Below are 16365 nucleotides of genomic sequence, written 5' to 3'. Positions count from 1 at the left end.
TGGCCGGCGCGCGGCGAGCATGCGCCGCTGCCTCCTAGCGCGAGGTAGGGGGTGACTGGCCGAGCCAGTAGGCTGGGCCGAGCCAGGTAAGGCCCAGGTGGGCTTCTTTCTCCTCTTTTTTTTGATTTAGTTTCTGTTTTCTATTAACTGCAACTATTTAGCTTTCTTTAAAATACTAAAACATTTCCAAAAATCCTGAAAATAAATGTGGCCTCTGTTTAGATTATTTCCAACAGGAAACATTTATTCCTAGAATTATTTGAGCATTTAGATTATTTTATAGCATTTAAATGCCCAAATTAAAATACTTATGATTTAATTCAATGACCTTCTGTTGACCTAGAAAATTGTGCACCAAATTTTCCAGAGGTTCTAACCTAGACAAAGAGGGTGAACTTTTTAGAAGGGCATTTCAGGTTCATTGAAAATATTTTTTAGTAAACCCTAGTTGATTTCAAAAGGGGTGCTGGGGGTTCTGCCTTGCCCATTTCAATTTTCTGATGAGAAGTAAAATGATGCACACTCTAATGCTTGGACTAGCTAGGGTGTGACAACTCAACCCCACTCAAAGAATCTCGTCCCGAGATTTAGGATCCTCTGGAAAGAAGGTGGGGTACTCAAGTCGAAGACGATCCTCCCTTTCCCAAGTGCCTTCTTCCTCGGAATGGTGTGACCATTGAACCTTGAGAAACTTGATATTACGACGTCGAGTGGTACGCTCGGCTTGACCAAGGATACGAACGGGATATTCCCGATAAGAGAGGTAATCTTGTAGATCAAGCGTTTTGTGGTCCACTCCACGGATAGGATCCGCGAAGCAACGCCTGAGTTGTGAAACGTGGAAGACATCATGAACTCTGGAAAGATGCGGAGGTAGTTCCAATTGGTAGGCAACTTCTCCTCGTTTGGCAAGAATGCGAAAGTGTCCAATGTAACGAGGAGCCAATTTGCCTTTGATACCGAAACGATGGGTTCCCTTTAACGGAGTAACCCGAAGGTAAGCCTTCTCGTCGACTTCATAAGTCATAGGCTTATGTTTACAATCATATTGACTCTTTTGACGAGATTGGGCGGTTTTCAATTTCTCATGAATAATGCGAACCTGCTTTTCTGCTTCCTGAATCATATCCGGGCCAAAGAGTTGTCTTTCCTCGGTTTCTGACCAGTTAAGAGGCGTTCGACATTTTCGTCCATAAAGAACTTCGAAAGGAGCTTTGTCTAAGCTGGCTTGATAACTATTGTTATAAGCAAACTCCGCAAATGGAAGGCATTTCTCCCAACTCATTCCGAACAAGATGGCAGAAGCTCGGAGCATATCTTCCAGAATTTGATTGACTCGTTCCACTTGACCACTTGATTGGGGATGGAAGGCGGTGCTAAAGGAGAGATGAGTTCCCATAGCATTTGGAAACTTTCCCAAAATCGAGAGGTGAAGAGACTCCCACGGTCTGAATTAACTTCCAATGGAACACCATGAAGAGACACTATTCGGGAGATGTATAAATCGGCTGGCTGGCTAGCGGTGATACTCTCATGAACGGGTAGAAAGTGGGCTACTTTGGAAAGTCGGTCGATCACGACGAAGATGGCATTATTCCCTCTCTTGGTCCTGGGAAACCCAGTGATGAAATCCATACTGATTTTATCCCATTTCCATTCGGGAATAGCCAAAGGTTGAAGAGTGCCAGCAGGCCGTTGATGCTCTGCTTTAACACGACGACATACGTCGCAATTAGCAATGTATTGAGCGATTTCTCTCTTCATCCTAGTCCACCAAAACCTCTGGCGTAGGTCTTGATACATTTTAGTACTACCGGGATGAATGGTGAGAGGGGATTCATGAGCTTCCTTAAGGATCAACTGACGCAGATGTTGTTTCTTGGGAACCACCAAACGGTTCTCGAAGAAAACAGCACCTTGCTCATCCATGGAGAAACATTTAGCAACTCCGCTAGCGATGTTTTCCTTAATCCGGGATATGCCCTTATCATACCGCTGGGCGGTTATGATTTGATCCGTAAGGGTAGGTTTCGCCACCAGGGTGAATAGGAATCATTGAGGAACAATGTGAAGATTTAGCTTACGAAATTCCTCATGGAGAAGTGGTTGACTTTGTTGTAACATCAGGTTGTTACCATAGGACTTATGGCTTAGCGCATCAGCCATGACATTGGCTTTGCCCGGGGTGTAAGTTATTCCTAAGTCGTAGTCCGAGATCAACTCAACCCAACGTCTTTGCCTAAGATTCAAATCTGGTTGGGTGAAGATATATTTCAAACTTTGGTGGTCGGTGAAGATCTCGCAACGATTACCGAGAAGGTAATGTCGCCAAGTTTTAAGTGCATGGACTACAGCTGCAAGCTCTAGATCATGTGTAGGATAATTTTCCTCATGTGGGTGTAATTGCCATGAAGCATAGGCAATTACCTGACGATCTTGCATGAGTATGCAACCTAGTCCTTGTCGCGAGGCATCTCAATAGATAATAAAGTCCTTGGAGAAGTCTGGTGGTACCAGTACGGGGGCAGATGTCAGGCGTCTTTTCAGTTCCCGAAAACTGACCTCGCACTGTGGAGTCCACTCGAACTTTTTATCTTTCTTGAGGAGCTCAGTTAGAGGTTTAGCAACCTTGGAGAAATTTTCGACGAAGCGGCGGCAATAGCTCGCTAAGCCAAGGAAGCTCCGAACTTGCTTAACTGTCTCAGGTGGAGTCCAATCAAGGACGGCTTGAACTCACTCGGGATTGATAGCAATACCCTTGCCAGAGATTACATGGCCTAGATAGGTCACTTCTGGCAACCAAAATTCACACTTGGAGAATTTGGCATAAAGGCGATGCTCTCGAAGTTTCATCAATACCAGCCTTAGATGTTCGGCATGTTCCTCTTCATTCTTGGAGTAGATGAGTATGTCATCGAGGTATACTATGACAAATTTGTCCAAGTACTCCATGAAGACTGAGTTCATTAACCGAGAGAAGGTAGCCGGGGCATTGGTTAAACCGAAGGACATGACGGTGTACTCGTATTGGCCATAACGAGTAACAAAGGCCGTTTTGGGTATGTCCCCGTTTCTGATTTTGATTTGATGGTAGCCCAACCTCAAATCCATCTTGGAGAAGACTGAGGATCCAGCGAGCTGATCATACAGATCGTTAATCCTGGGAAGCAGGTATTTGTTCTTGATGGTGACCAAATTGACAGGTCGGTAATCCACAACCATTCGATCCGTTCCATCCTTCTTCTTAACGAAGAGGATGGGGCAAGCCCAAGGAGAGGAACTAGGACGGATGAAACCCTTTTTCAAGGACTCATCGAGTTGGTTCTTAAGCTCGGCTAGTTCTAGGGGTGCCATCTTATAGGGTCTTCTAGAAATTGGAACGGTTCCTGGAACAAGGTCTATCACAAACTCAACATCCCTGTCAGGTGGAACACCTAGAAGTTCTTCTGGAAAGACATCCGGAAAGTCTCGGACTACCGGAACATTCTCAAGGTCTGGAAGGGGGTTGGCATTTAGGGAGTAAAGCTGGTGCTTGGCCACCCGAGTTAAGATGTTAACTGTCTTGCCCGAGGGGTGAGTAAGTTGAACGGTCCTAGTGGCACAATCGATCTTAGCATAATGAGCTAACATCCAGTCCATACCCAAGATGATATTTATGTCGAAGGACTTGAGAGCTATTAAGGATGCAAGGAAGACAAGTCTATCGACAAGAATTTCGTTCCCATGGCTTACTCTAGAAGTTTGCCATTTGGAACCCGGAGTTTGAATTACCATGGAAGTGGGCATGTCGCAGAATGTCGTGTTATTCAATCGAGCATAGTTCTCGGATATGAATGAATGAGATGCTCCAGTATCGAAAAGAACAGATGCCGGATGGCAGTTAACAAGGAGCGTACCAAGGACGACGTTGGGATCCTCATGAGCCTCCTCGACTGAAACATAGTTGACATGGCCACGTGCAGTGGTGGCCGGCTTGGCGTAGAAAGTCTTCCCCGCTGGCTTACCACGGCCAACGGACTTTCCAGTCTGATTGGGGTTGTTGTTCTGGGGACACTCTCGGCTATAGTGACCCGGCTCTCCACACTTGAAGCATGTCACCACATTGGGGCGTGGAGCAGCATTAGCAGCGGGGCCACCATAGGGCTTTGGCGGTGCAAATTGTTGGTTGGGACGAGGCGCCTCAAAGGATGGCCTCGGGATGAACCTGGGTGGCAGTGCCGTGCTCGGAATCCACACCCGGCGCTTCTGAGTTCCAGAGCCGGATGAAGAGCCAAAATCACGGGAGTGCTTGCGTGAAGCGTCATAATCAGTCTGGCCCGTCTCAGCACTGATGGCTTTATTGACCAACTTCTGAAAAGATGTGCACACGTGCAGACGGAGATCGCGGCGAAGCTCAGGGCTAAGTCCCTTGCAGAACCTTGCTTGCTTCTTAGCGTCAGTAGATACCTCTTCGGGAGCATAGCGTGCCAGATTTCCAAATTCACGACTGTAAGCATCCACGGTCAGTCTTCCTTGGGTGAAGTTGCAGAACTCCTCCCTCTTGCGATCCATGAGACCTTCCGGAATGTGATGCTCACGGAAAGCTTCACTGAATTCAGACCAAGTAGTGATTTGGCCGACCGGGCGCATAGCTTCGAAGTTTTCCCACCAAAGGCTAGCAGGGCCTTCGAGGTGATAGGCAGCATAAGTAACCTTGTCGGCTTCGGCTACGTTGGCAAAACGTAGCTTGTGGGTGATGTTGCGAAGCCAGTCATCCGCGTCGAGGGGCTCGACGGAATGGTTGAACTTTGGTGGATACAGCTTGATAAAGTCATTGATTGACACCAAGTCATTTCGCGGGTGGCGTGAGGTGTTCTGCTCAATCCGCTCCAGCAGGCGGTTAGTTTCACGCTTGTTTCTTTCCGCCTCTAGCATCACTTCGGCCAGAGAAGGCGGGTGAGGCAGATTCTCACCTCTAGCTACACTGGCTTCCCCCTGCTCCGGGGCAGCAGGGTTGCTGCGGGTGTTGACCATCCTCCGTAGCCTGGAAGTTCAACATGACCATCTGGGAACAGACAGTCCTGAGGAGCCTGTGGACCAAAGGGGCTAGGATGAGGTCTTGGACCAACGAACGGTGGCCTGTGGGGACCACGGGCTGGGGTGATGCCTCCCACATCGCGCCAATCCACCATGTCTGGCAGAGCTGATCTCACAGGATACATATCCCTTGTATCCATACATCCAGCTTGCACCGCAGGTGCAAACCGAGTCAATGTGGCCCAATGATCAGCACGGGTATTGAAAAGCTCCAGCCTCAAGGCCCGATTCTCTCGGTCCTTATCTTCGAGCAACTCGGCAGTGGTACGAGTTAATGAGTCCTCCTGAGTGGAGTCAGCATAGATAGCCTGAAGATACCCTTGCGCTGCCGGAAGTGAAGCTGGCATGTAACGGAAGTCGGTGTTTCGTAGCAGGCCAGTCCGGACTCGCAAAATGGTCATCATGGAATAGGCAGCATCCTGCACAGCCATCTCAACAGTAACCCCGAGTCCATAGGAATAGTGAAGGGGCTCGGTAGACCCAGGATAACAAGGAAATATCCTGACGGTGCAGAGATATTGGCTTTGATTAAAATCGTGGAACTACTCTTCGACGGTGTATTCGGGATACCAACGGTAGCCCGTCTCGATCATTACCCGGACTAGCATAGCAGTATGACCGGGCACGTCGAGGCACCTGGTCAGGCGAACCACTTGGTTTTGAGCATGGTTGGCCATCTAAAAGCACAACCACAATGCAAAGACATCAGAATTCCTAGGGAAAATCGGACAGCATAACAGCTGTAAATGCTCAGAAAAAGATTTGAGACATCCACAACAGTTCGGAATACCACTCAACAACATCATATCAAGGTTCTGATTCAATTAGCAACATACTAAGAATAGTAGAAACTGAACTTGGACTTGTAACAACAATCCTATAAGCTACTACGGGTTAGTAACACGTGAACCTGATAGAGGAAGAGAGCCTAGTCCTTAAACCACGTTGAATGAGGAGAGAATGACTCAGATCAGAGGCACAGGTAAAGGAGTAAAAGAACCTTACGTTCCCTCCCACAATCAATTCCCCTACATATAACTAAGCATTTCCAGACTCGACATCGACCAGATTGGCTGAACGAACCTACAGGCAGTCCGGCTCTGATACCAACGCTGTCAGGACCCCGATTCCAAGTCACATCGATCTAGCCGGTAACACCTCATATCACTTTGCGGCCTCACGCACGGTACCCCACGGGTGTCGCCTTACCATGGCCTGGGACCGTTTGCGCCTTTTGGCTCACGTATATGATAGTGTCGCTAGCATCCATATGATAGAGAACCCGGGCCGACATGGCTAGTCGTGAACCCAAAGCGGCACAGACCTATGGAGACAGGCATACATGAATCACATCGAGCATGTCGGTCATCAGCGAGTGATTCCGGGCTGTAGCACTGGGCTAATAGGACTCCGGGGAACCCGGGCTGTAGTAGGCTAGGCAGGACTCCGGAAATCACCGCATGACATTTCCCCGAAGGGACAGACATAGGAACGAAGTGAAACACATGCCGGCCAGTCAAGTGTCCTGAACAGTAGTGCTGGGCTAGCAGGACTCCGGTGAACCGGGCTATAGCGGACTACTATGGCTCGAGGAGCACTAGACTACATTTCCCCATAAGAAATACTGCCAAGGATAAACAACTAGATTGTCGGATCCCACTCATACCAAGCATTTCAATCATACACACAATATGCCCGATATGAGTACATACAACATGGCATCACAACAAAACTCTACAATTCAAGTACATTATTTAAAGGCTCCAGGGAGCCATACATAGCATGTTCATACAGATAGGGGTCACATGACCCGACATTCAAGTCATACAAACACACAAGCACATGCGGAAGCAGCTAGTCTGAGTACAGACTCTAGAAAGAAAGAAGGCTTCTCGAAGCCTGTCTATCTATATAGGGCCCTCCATGGCCAGGATCACCACCTGGGTGGCTAGTCACTCGTCGACGTCAAGGTCTACATAAAACCCATCGGAGGGGGCGGTGTTGTCGTCTGAAAACAGTAATTAAGCAAACATGAGTACAAAGGTACTCAGCAAGTCTTACATCAGAACCTACTAAACATGCTTATTCTCAAGAAGGTGGTGGGGTTAATGCAGCAAGCCAGCTTTGACTCTTGGCTAAGCTATCCTACGGAACTTCACCAGTAAAATAGTTTTCGCACACGAGTCCACTACTCACCAACACAATACACCACCGTGGATCCTCCCTCGTCATCCTACGAGAGGGCCATCCTCGATACTCACACTTATCTTGAGTCTTTTAGTAGTATCCATTAACTTGTCTATGAACTGTATAGGCAACCAAGTAGTCCTTTACCGCGGACGCGGCTATTCGAATAGTTTTATACCCTGCAGGGGTGTACTTCGTCATACACGCTTTCACCACTTACCGTCGTTTACATGACATGTACTCGGCAACCTTCAAGCGGAAGCCCAACGAGGGTGTCGGCCACGGCCTACCTAAACACTTAAGCCTCTAGTCCAGGTTTATCGCCTATCCAGGTTCCATCCACAGGGAGTCCGGTCGAGGTTTCCACATACGGCCCCGAACGATGTGAACAGGGTTCCCGAGACACCAAACGGGTGACTCGGTACACCGTGCCACGGTGTATCTACCATAACATAGCCCACCCCGAGGGTCAGCCCTACGCACGGCCGCCAACACATAACCTACAAGCACAAGAAACTATTTGCAACTCCTGGACAGAGTACTAGGGTGGTTAAGAAGCCGAGAGGGTCAATTAAGGATCCCAATGCATGGTAGTAGCTGAATCTTAAATCACACATACAGATCTCAGTTCTTAGGGACGGCCTCAATGAAACAACCCACCATGTACTCCTACATGGCCTCTCATCGATACCTTTACCAAAACATGTTCCACGCATCCCTCACATTACCGACATAAGCATTTCACTCTAGCCCATCACCCAGATGAACCTGACCTGACACAACTCTAAGCATAGCAGGCATAGCAAGGTAGGAATCACATACATGGCTCAATCAACTCCTACACATGCTAGTGGGTTTCATCTAGTTATTGTGGCAATGACAGGTCATGCAGAGGATAAGGGTTCAACTACCGTAGCACACAGCAGTTTGAATCGCGTTGTCTTAATGCAGTACACAAGAGCAGAAGTGAGAACATGGGTTTGTATCGGAATGATCAATTCTTGCTTGCCTGATGGAGTGGTAGCGGGATACTGCCCTTCAGTTGGATACTCGTGAATATCCTCGGAGGCAGAACCTACCACGGAGAACACATCGGAACACAATGAACACATGACGATATGCAACAATATGATGAATGCTATGACATGGCAATATGATTGTGTCTTGGCCTAATGCAAGTTATATTAGAAAGGAATGAACTCATTTGAATCAAAGATTCAAATATTAGCTCATTAAACATGGCCTTAATAGTGCATTTCCTTATTCTGCTTAAACAGCAAGGTGAACTTGTTTTGTCATGCATGAACCATTACAGATGGATAGATTGAATTTTTCTAATAATTTTTCATATATAAATTAATTCATTTGGAGTTACGGTTGAATTTCTATGATTTTTAGAAGTTTTAAACATTTTCTGGAATTTCCTGTATAAAAATAAATTCAGAAAATGCATTACTGCGTCAGCATTGCATCATGCTGACCTCAGCAGGTCAAAGGCGCCAGCCCAGGTCAAACCTGACTGGTGGGCCCCTGCTGTCAGCCTCTCAGTGCACTAACTACGTTTAGTTAGCCTAATTACTGGGCAGGGCCCACTAGTCAGTGACTATACTAATTAAACTAACTAATTTTTAGTTAGAAACTAATCTGGATAATTAGAAGAGGGGGGCCCACTTGTCATTGACTCAGGGGAGTCAACTGGGCCCACCCAGTCCACGTCAGTGGTCAAATCCGCCGGTCAACAGGGCTAATCCCGCCGGCGTTGAGTCGCCGGCGAGGCCGAGACAGCGGAGGGCTTCGGAAAACGCCCTCAGGCGACCAAATCGACGGCGGAGACTATCTACGGATAGCTGGGAACGAGCCGCGGCGTTTGGTGGTGGTAGTTGGGCTCGGGGTGGCCGGAAACATTGCCGGCGACGAGCTTGGTGGTCGCAGGAGTCGGGTGAGGACGGTTTCGAGGCTACGGTGCACGGGAGGAAGAACTGGTGGTGGCTACGGGTTCTTGGTGCTGCGCTGAGCACGGTGAGGCGCTCGGACGCGTGTTTGCATGGCCGTAGCCATGACGGCGACATGGCCGGTGGCGAGGAGCTCTCGGGTGCGGTGGAAACGGCGGCTACATGGGCCAAAAGAGCACGGGGGCTAGGGGGAAAGGAAGAGGAGCTCACAGCGGAGTTGGAGAGGGGGTCAGCGAGCTCGGGGAGGTCCTGGCGGCGGCAAATCAACCGGAGATGGCTCGGGTGCCCGAGGTTGAAGACAAGGGCGAAGGCGGCGAAGCAGGGCTTCCGGCGAAGCGTGGCTCGGTGGGGAGGACGAGGGAGTCGTGGCGGAGCTAATGGGCTCGTCGGAGGGGCGAGGGAGTGGCTGTAGTGGCAACTACAGCGATCGGCGGCGAGGGACGTGCTCGGCCGTCGCGGGGGAGAGTGAGAGAGACGAGGGGGGAGTGCGAGAGGGTGAGGGGGAGACGTGGGGGTCGCGTGGCGTCCTCTGGGCGTCTCCCGGCGTCGGCAGAAGCAGGAGGTGGCCGGCGCGTGGCCGGCGCGCGGTGAGCACGCGCCCCTGCCTCCTGGTGCGAGGTAGGGGGTGACTGGCCGAGCCAGTAGGCTGGGCCGAGCCAGGTAAGGCCCAGGTGGGCTTCTTTCTCCTCTTTTTTTTTGATTTAGTTTCTGTTTTCTATTAACTGCAACTGTTTAGCTTTATTTAAAATACTAAAACATTTCCAAAAATCCTGAAAACAAATGTGGCCTCTGTTTAGATTATTTCCAACAGGAAACATTTATTCCTAGAATTAATTGAGCATTTAGATTATTTTATAGCATTTAAATGCCCAAATTCAAATACTTATGATTTAATTCAATGACCTTCTGTTGACCTACAAAATTGTGCACCAATTTTGCCAGAGGTTCTAACCTAAGACAAAGAGGGTGAACTTTTTAGAAGGGCATTTCAGGTTCATTGAAAATATTTTTTAGTAAACCCTAGTTGATTTCAAAAGGGGTGCTGGGGGTTCTGCCTTCCCCATTTCAATTTTCTGATGAGAAGTAAACATGATGCACACTCTAATGCTTGGACTAGCTAGGATGTGACATTGTAAGTCAATACAGTCAAAGATGGTCCCCTGGAAAACAAGTACAACTCATCACAAACAGTGTTGTCACCTCTGAGACGTGTCTCCAACCAACTGCTGAAAGTCCTGATGTGTTCACATGTAATCTAGTCGTCGCACTGCTCCGGGTGTTTGGAGCGCAGACTGTTCTTGTGTTCATCGACATACGGGGTCACCAAGCTAGAGTTCTGTAGAAACTGTGTAGTGTGCTTAAGACCAAGAATATCCGTCCCTGCATATTATTGAGTCTCTTCCAAGAGTGCCTTTTCCAGTCAGTCTCCCCTCATACCGCGATTTAGGGAGACCTGTCTTCTTAAGGCCAGGAATGAAGTCAACACAAAACCCGATAACATCCTCTGTTTGATGGCCCATGGAGATGCTTCCTTCTGGCCTAGCACGATTACGGACATATTTCTTTAGGACTCCCATGAACCTCTCAAAGCGGAACATATTGTGTAGAAATACGGGCCCTAGGATGACAATCTCGTCGACTAGATGAACTAGGACGTGCGTCATGATATTGAAGAAGGATGGTGGGAACACCAGCTCGAAACTGACAAGACATTGCGCCACATCACTCCTTAGCCTTGGTATGATTTCTGGATCGATCACCTTCTGAGAGATTGCATTGAGAAATGCACATAGCTTCACAATGGCTAATCGGACGTTTTCCGGTAGAAGCCCCCTCAATGCAACCGGAAGCAGTTGCGTCATAATCACGTGGCAGTCATGAGACTTTAGGTTCTGAAAGTTTTTCTCTGGCATATTTATTATTCCCTTTATATTCGACGAGAAGCCAGTCGTGACCTTCATACTGAGCAGGCATTCAAAGAAGATTTATTTCTCTTGTTTTGTAAGAGCGTAGCTGGCAGGACCTTTATACTGCTTCAGAGGCATGCCGTCTTTTTCGTGCAAACGTTGCAGGTCCTCTCGTGCCTCGGGTGTATCTTTTGTCTTCCCATACACGCCCAAGAAGCCTAGCAGGTTCACGCAAAGGTTCTTCATCACGTGCATCACGTCGATTGAAGAGCGGACCTCTAGGTCTTTCCAGTAGGGTAGGTCCCAAAATATAGATTTCTTCTTCCACATGGGTGCGTGTCCCTCAGCGTCATTCGAAACAGCTAGTCCACCGGGACCCTTTCCAAAGATTACGTGTAAATCATTGACCATAGCAAGTACGTGATCACCGGTACGCATGGCGGGCTTCTTCTGGTGATCTGCCTCGCCTTTGAAATGATTGCCTTTCTTTCGACATTGATGGTTGGTCGGAAGAAATCGACGATGGCCCAGGTACACATTCTTCCTGCATTTGTCCAGGTATATACTTTCAGTGTCATCTAAACAGTGCGTGCATGCGTGGTATCCTTTGTTTGTCTGTCCTGAAAGGTTACTGAGAGCGGGCCAATCATTGATGGTCACGAACAGCGACGCCTTAAGGTTAAATTCCTCCCGTCTGTGCTCATCCCACGTACGTACACCGTTTCCATTCCACAGCTGTAAAAGTTCTTCAACTAATGGCCTTATGTACACATCAATGTCGTTGCCGGGTTGCTTAGGGCCTTGGATGAGAACTGGCATCATAATGAACTTCCGCTTCATGCACATCCAAGGAGGAAGGTTATACATACATAGAGTCACGGGCTAGGTGTTGTGATTGCTGCTCTGCTCACCAAAAGGATTAATGCCATCCGCGCTTAAAGCAAACCATACATTCCTTGGGTCCTTTGCAAACTCATCCCAGTACTTTCTCTCGATTTTTCTCCACTGCGACCCGTCAGCGGGTGCTCTCAACTTCCCATCTTTCTTTCGGTTCGCACTGTGCCATCACATCAACTTGGCATGCTCTTCGTTTCTGAACAGACGTTTCAACCGTGGTATTATAGGAGCATACCACATCACCTTCGCAGGAACCCTCTTCCTGGGGGGCTCGCCATCAACATCACTAGGGTCATCTCGTCTGATCTTATACCGCAATGCACCGCATACCGGGCATGCGTTCAGATCCTTGTATGCACCGCGGTAGAGGATGCAGTCATTAGGGCATGCATGTATCTTCTCCACCTCCAATCCTAGAGGGCATACGACCTTCTTTGCTGCGTATGTACTATCGGTCAATTCGTTATCCTTTGGAAGCTTCTTCTTCAATATTTTCAGTAGCTTCTCAAATCCTTTGTCAGCCACAGCATTCTCTGCCTTCCACTGCAGGAATTACAGTACGGTACCGAGCTTTGTGTTGCCATCTTCGCAATTGGGGTACAACCCTTTTTTGTGATCCTCTAACATGCGATCGAACTTCAGCTTCTCCTATTGACTTTCGCATTGCGTCCTTGCATCGACAATGACCCGGCGGAGATCATCATCATCGGGCACATCGTCTGGTTCCTCTTGATCTTCAGCAGCTTCACCCGTTGCAGCATCATTGGGCACATCGTCTGGTTCCTCTTGATCTTCACCAGCTCCCCTCGTTGCAGCATCACCGTATTCAGGGGGCACATAGTTTTCATCGTACTCTTCTTCTTCACCGTCTTCCATCATAACCCCTATTTCTCCGTGCCTCGTCCAAACATTATAGTGTGGCATGAAACCCTTGTAAAGCAGGTGGGAGTGAAGGATTTTTCGGCTAGAGTAAGACCTTGTATTCCCACATTCAGTGCATGGACAACACATAAAACCATTCTGCTTGTTTGCCTCAGCCGCATCGAGAAACTCATGCACGCCCTTAATGTACTCGCAGGTGTGTCTGTCACTATACATCCATTGTCGGTTCATCTACGTGCATTATATATAATTAAATGTCCAAATTAATAGAAGTTCATCATAACATTAAAACCAAAGTGCATACATAGTTCTCCTCTAACAACATATAGCTCTCCAGAGCATCTAATTAATTAAACCATACATTGAAACTATGTAAAACATTTCAATGCGAAAACAAATGCGATAATAATCGCAACCAAGGTAACAATTGATCCAACGGCATAATGATACCAAGCCTCGGTATGAATGGCATATTTTCAAATCTTTCTAATCTTCAAGCGCATTGCATCCATCTTGATCTTGTGATCATCGACGACATCCGCAACATGCAACTCCAATATCATCTTCTCCTCCTCAATTTTTTTTATTTTTTCCTTCAACAAATTGTTTTCTTCTTCAACTAAATTTAACCTCTCGACAATAAGGTCGGTTGGCATTTCTGATTCACATACATCCTACATAAATAAAATCTATGTCACGTTGGTCGGCATAATTTTCATAAACAATAAATGAACCAATAGTTATAAAGATAATATATATACCACATCCGAATCATAGACAGGACGAGGGCCGACGGGGGCGGATACCAAAACCATCGCACTATATAAGATGCAATAATAAAAGTAAGAAAAAAGAACAAGTATCTATGTAAACATACAAGTAAGAATATTTTTCCTTTCAGAAAGAAGATAAGAACAAGAGGCTCACCACGGTGGTGCCGGCGATGAGCTCGGCGCGGGTGATCGACAGCGGTGAAGACGGGGACGGGGCGTGACGGACCGCTAAACCTAGACAAATATTGTGGAAAATGGAGCTTGGAGGTCGAGCTTGGAGAGGAGAAAGCTTAAGTAGTGTGGCTCGGGCATTCCATAGAACACCTTGTGTGCATAGGAGGTGAGCTAGAGCACCACCAAGCCCTCTCCCCCTCGGCCAGAAAAAAACAGAGCAGTGTGCTCTGCTCTTACGCGGGAGGGTATATATAGGCACTTCATTGGTCCCGGTTGGTGGCATGAACCGGGACTAAAGGGGAGCCTTTGGTCCCGGTTCCAGCCACCAACCGGGACCAATGGTGGTGGGCCAGGAGCGAGGCCCATTGGTCCCGGTTCGTCCCACCAACCAGGACCAAAAGGTCCAGATGAACCGGGACCAATGGCCCACGTGGCCCGGCCGGCCCCCTGGGCTCACGAACCGGGACCAATGCCCCCATTGGTCCCGGTTCTGGACTGAACCGGGACTAATGGGCTGACCCGACCAGGACCAAAGCCCTGTTTTCTACTAGTGTAAGTTTCCGGTTAATACAATTCTAGCATGAATAATAAACATTTATCATGATATAAGGAAATATAAATAACAACTTTATTATTGCCTCTAGGGCATATTTCCTTCAATTTCAATATCCTTAGGTACCATGAAGAAAAAAATAATGACCGCTTCGACGCTCACTGGCCCTTCCTATTCAATGTTGCGATTGATAGTTTGGACCTTCGGGAGGCTTGTATGTCGGGGCGGCAGTTCACTTGGGCTAATAACCGTTCTGTGCCAACGTACGAGAAGCTTGATAGGGTACTCATGGATACCAAATGGGAGCTAAAATTTCCTATGGTAACCGTACGAGCCCTAGAGAGAATCGAGGCATTATCGAATCATGCACCAATCGTTCTTGATTCTAATTCTACGAGCCATTCTTCCTGCCACCCTTTCAAATTTGAATTGGCATGGCTGCACTGGGAAGGTTTTGTAGAAATAATCAAGAAAGTTTGGGAGAGGCCAGCCATTGGTCGTACACCGATTCAGAGATGGAATTATAAAATAAGGGCCATGAGGCAACACCTCTCTGGATGGGCGAAACACATCAATGGGTTATATAAAAAAGAAAAGCAGTGCCTTTGCACCATCATTGATGACCTCGACAAAATTGCAGAGACCCGCACCTTATCTCAACATGAGATTGAATTGAAAAATCAATTTAATGAGAAGGTTGCCCGTCTTCTGCGAGAAGAGGAGATCAAATACTACCAGAGGTCCAAAGCTAACTTCATTCTAATGGGAGATAGTAATACAAGATACTTCCAATTGCTCGCCAATGGTCCACATAGGAAGAAATGTATTCATAGTCTCCAACAGGATGAGGGGCGGAACGAAGGTCAACGGGAGCTCAAAAACTATATCACCAGCTACTACAAATCTCTGTTCGGAGCGTCGGATGAAGGAAATGTCACCCTTGACGAGACCCGAACAGATGATATTCCACAAGTCATGGCAGAAGAGAATGATATCCTCACAGCACCTTTCTCAGAAGAGGAGGTGAGAGCGGGGGTGTTCCAAATGGAACACAACAAAGCTCCAGGCCCTGATGGTTTCCCCGCATAATTCTATCAGAATTTCTGGGATATCATCAAGGCTAACCTTTTGGAGTTGTTCAATTGTCTTCATGCCAATCGACTTGATCTATTCAGAATAAATTTTGGCGAGACTGTTTTGTTGTCGAAGATTAAGGAGGCTGAACAGATTCAGCAGTTCAGACCCATATGTCTCCTTAATGTTAGCTTCAAGATTTTCACCAAAGTGGCTACGAATAGGTTAAACGTGATAGCTGACCGTGTTGTCCGTCCATCTCAAACGGCCTTTATGCAAGGACGAAATATACTAGACGGTGTAGTAATACTGCATGAGACCATCCACGAGATGCACCGAAAAAACATGAGTGGAATGATATTCAAAATTGACTTTGAAAAGGCATATGACAAGGTCAAGTGGTCTTTCCTTCAATAGGACCTAAGGATGAAAGGTTTCTCCGATAAATGGCGTCAGTGGATCCACAATTTTGTAACTGGAGGTAGTGTGGCCATCAAAGTCAATGATGATGTAGGCCATTACTTTCAGAGAAAAAAAGGACTACGACAGGGTGACTCCATGTCCCCAATGTAATTTAACATTGTCGCTGACATGTTGGCGATTCTGATTGAGCGCGCCAAGCAGGACGGCCAGATTGCAGGAGTAGTGCCACACCTTGTGGATGGTGGCCTCTCTATTTTACCTATTTTACAATACGCCGATGACACAATTCTTTTTATGGAACATGATATGGACAAGGCTCGAAACCTGAAACACTTGCTTTCAGCGTTTGAGCAAATGTCGGGTCTCAAAATAAACTTCCATTAAAGTGAATTGTTCTGCTTTGGAGAAGCCGTTGAGGCGGCGGCCGATTATGCTGACCTATTTGGTTGCGCACATAGCCAATTCCC

The 16365-nt window shown here is 47.5% G+C and overlaps 2 protein-coding genes across 2 annotated transcripts in view; both read left to right on the top strand.

Annotated features, from left to right (window-relative positions):
• The window catches only part of LOC147958029 (polyubiquitin-like), a 285489-nt gene that overhangs the window by 264559 nt on the left and 4565 nt on the right, over nucleotides 1–16365 (top strand). The window lies entirely within an intron of this gene.
• LOC147958030 (uncharacterized) lies at nucleotides 14939–15490 on the top strand. Its single transcript, XM_087531926.1, has one exon. It carries the CDS (start codon nucleotides 14939–14941, stop codon nucleotides 15488–15490), a length of 552 nt encoding a protein of 183 aa, XP_087388052.1.

The sequence above is a fragment of the Triticum urartu genome, chromosome 7A, assembly GCF_056163025.1.
Source record: "Triticum urartu cultivar PI428250 chromosome 7A, HENAU_Tu73, whole genome shotgun sequence".
Taxonomy (NCBI): domain Eukaryota; kingdom Viridiplantae; phylum Streptophyta; class Magnoliopsida; order Poales; family Poaceae; genus Triticum; species Triticum urartu.
This window is presented reverse-complemented; position numbering and strand designations above follow the sequence as displayed.

Bases quoted from the DNA above. Each gene is read 5' to 3' on its own strand.
- LOC147958030 (XM_087531926.1), top strand. From the start codon at position 14,939: ATGAGGCAACACCTCTCTGGATGGGCGAAACACATCAATGGGTTATAT.